Genomic DNA, 1,660 nt, shown 5'->3' on the forward strand with positions numbered 1-1,660 from the left:
GGGGGGGGCTGGGCCGGCTGGGTGCGTGGGCGTGGGCCCCAAAAACAGAGCTGACCTGCAGGCATCCGCGGAGTACGGGGGAGCGCGCCAGGGCGTCAGCCTTGGCACGCAGCTGCCCGTCGAAGCCGCCGGCGAGGACGGCTTCGTAGTCCGCGCGGGGCAGCACCAGCAGGGCGGCGTCCTCCAGCGCGGCTATGGTGCCCTCCAGGGCCTGCTGGCGGGGGCGTACGCATGAGCGGGCAAGGGGACGAGCAGCTGATCAAAGCTTGGTCATTCGTTTTGGCACGTGCTACGAAGTAAAGTTGCCAAATCCCCGCCTCAAACCAAGCACAGGTTGTGGTCTGAACCAGCGCCGTGCCGTTGTGGTGTCCGTTGTGGGCAAGGCGCCCAGACGAGCACGCAGCAGCGCGCCCCATCTGCCCTGAAAGCTCCAAGAACAACCCGCAAGCATCCAATCTACGCAACCAGCGCCGCCGCTCACCTTTTCATCGAGCAGCGACGCCTCCCCGAAGCAGCCGCCCTGCCGGAATTCTCGCCGCCACAGCTCCAAGGTTGCTTCCTCCACACCGGCGCCGCGCCCGCCCGCCCGCTTGTCGCCACCGGCTGTTTCTGCATCCTCGCTCCTGCTGCCGAGCTCGACGCGCGTCCAGTCAGACTCAACTTCGCCGCCCATGCCCAGCTTGCTGGTCAAGATCAGCTTGAAGGCGTCAAAATCCAGCTCACCTGCCATACATCACAGTGAAACACCCAGCATGACCAGACTCATCAGCCGCGCAAGGGATCGCTGCTGCCCCTGCCCGCATCCAAGAGCGCATCACACGCTTCTGCCCAGAGCGCGAGCGGGCGGCCCTTCACGCTGTTGCTCGCGAGGCCCTATGATGACAAATCCGCCCTGGTCCGCCCTGCTGGCGCACTATGTGAGCTGCATCGCCCCCCACTACCCCAACCACCGCACCTGACCCGTCCTCGTCAACACCAGCCATGAGCTCCGCCACCTCGGCCTCGCTCTTGTGCACACCCATGCTGGCCAGGGCCCCCTGCAGCTCCTCCGCGTCGATGGCGCCTTTTCGGGGGGGAGGGTATTGGGCGGGTGGTTTGGGCCGCTGGATGTCTGTGTGCACGGGTCGACAGGATCATGGAGTCGCATTGATCAAGGGGTTTAGGCGCTAGCTGGGTGATTGGAAGCGGTGTGTTGGAGGTGTAAGGCGCATGCGGATACTTGAGGCTGGAGGGTCGGGTCGCTGAGGGTTTGGGTGGAGAAGAGCAGGGTCCCTGCACAAGCGCTTGTGCGGCGGGCGCCTGCCGTGCATCGCATGCAAATGTGTTGGCGGCGCGGACACGGGCTGCGCACACAGCCATGTGTACAGAGGTGCCAACTCAAAGCGGCGCTGCATACAAACGCACCCGAGCCGTCCACATCAATTGATGCAAACAGCGCCCGCAGCTCTCCCTCGCTGGCCTTTGGCGGGGCCTGCTTCGAGGAAGCTGCCGTGCCGGCACCCGCGCTGCCGCCCCCGCTGTCTGGGGCCGCCTCGTCCGCTGCTCCCCCATCAGCCGCGGCGTCTTGCGGTTGCGGCGAGGCCCCAGCAGTGGGGGCGTCAGCGCTGGCACCGCCGGCGCCGGCCGCTGGCTGCAGAGTGGCGGGTGCTGCGTCAAACAC

At 66.4% G+C, this 1,660-nt stretch overlaps 1 protein-coding gene across 1 annotated transcript in view; it reads right to left on the minus strand.

The window, feature by feature from the left end:
• MNEG_4122 (hypothetical protein) overlaps positions 1-1,660 on the minus strand; it is a gene marked incomplete at both ends in the record, with an annotated part of 4,682 nt that overhangs the window by 1,599 nt on the left and 1,423 nt on the right. The window contains 4 exons of the mRNA XM_014047397.1: positions 56-211; positions 482-723; positions 956-1,063; positions 1,405-1,647. Coding sequence (XP_013902851.1) covers positions 56-211; positions 482-723; positions 956-1,063; positions 1,405-1,647 — 749 coding nt within the window. The remainder of the gene's footprint in view (positions 1-55; positions 212-481; positions 724-955; positions 1,064-1,404; positions 1,648-1,660) is intronic.

The sequence above is a fragment of the Monoraphidium neglectum genome (genome assembly GCF_000611645.1).
Source record: "Monoraphidium neglectum strain SAG 48.87 unplaced genomic scaffold scaffold00555, whole genome shotgun sequence".
Lineage (NCBI taxonomy): Eukaryota > Viridiplantae > Chlorophyta > Chlorophyceae > Sphaeropleales > Selenastraceae > Monoraphidium > Monoraphidium neglectum.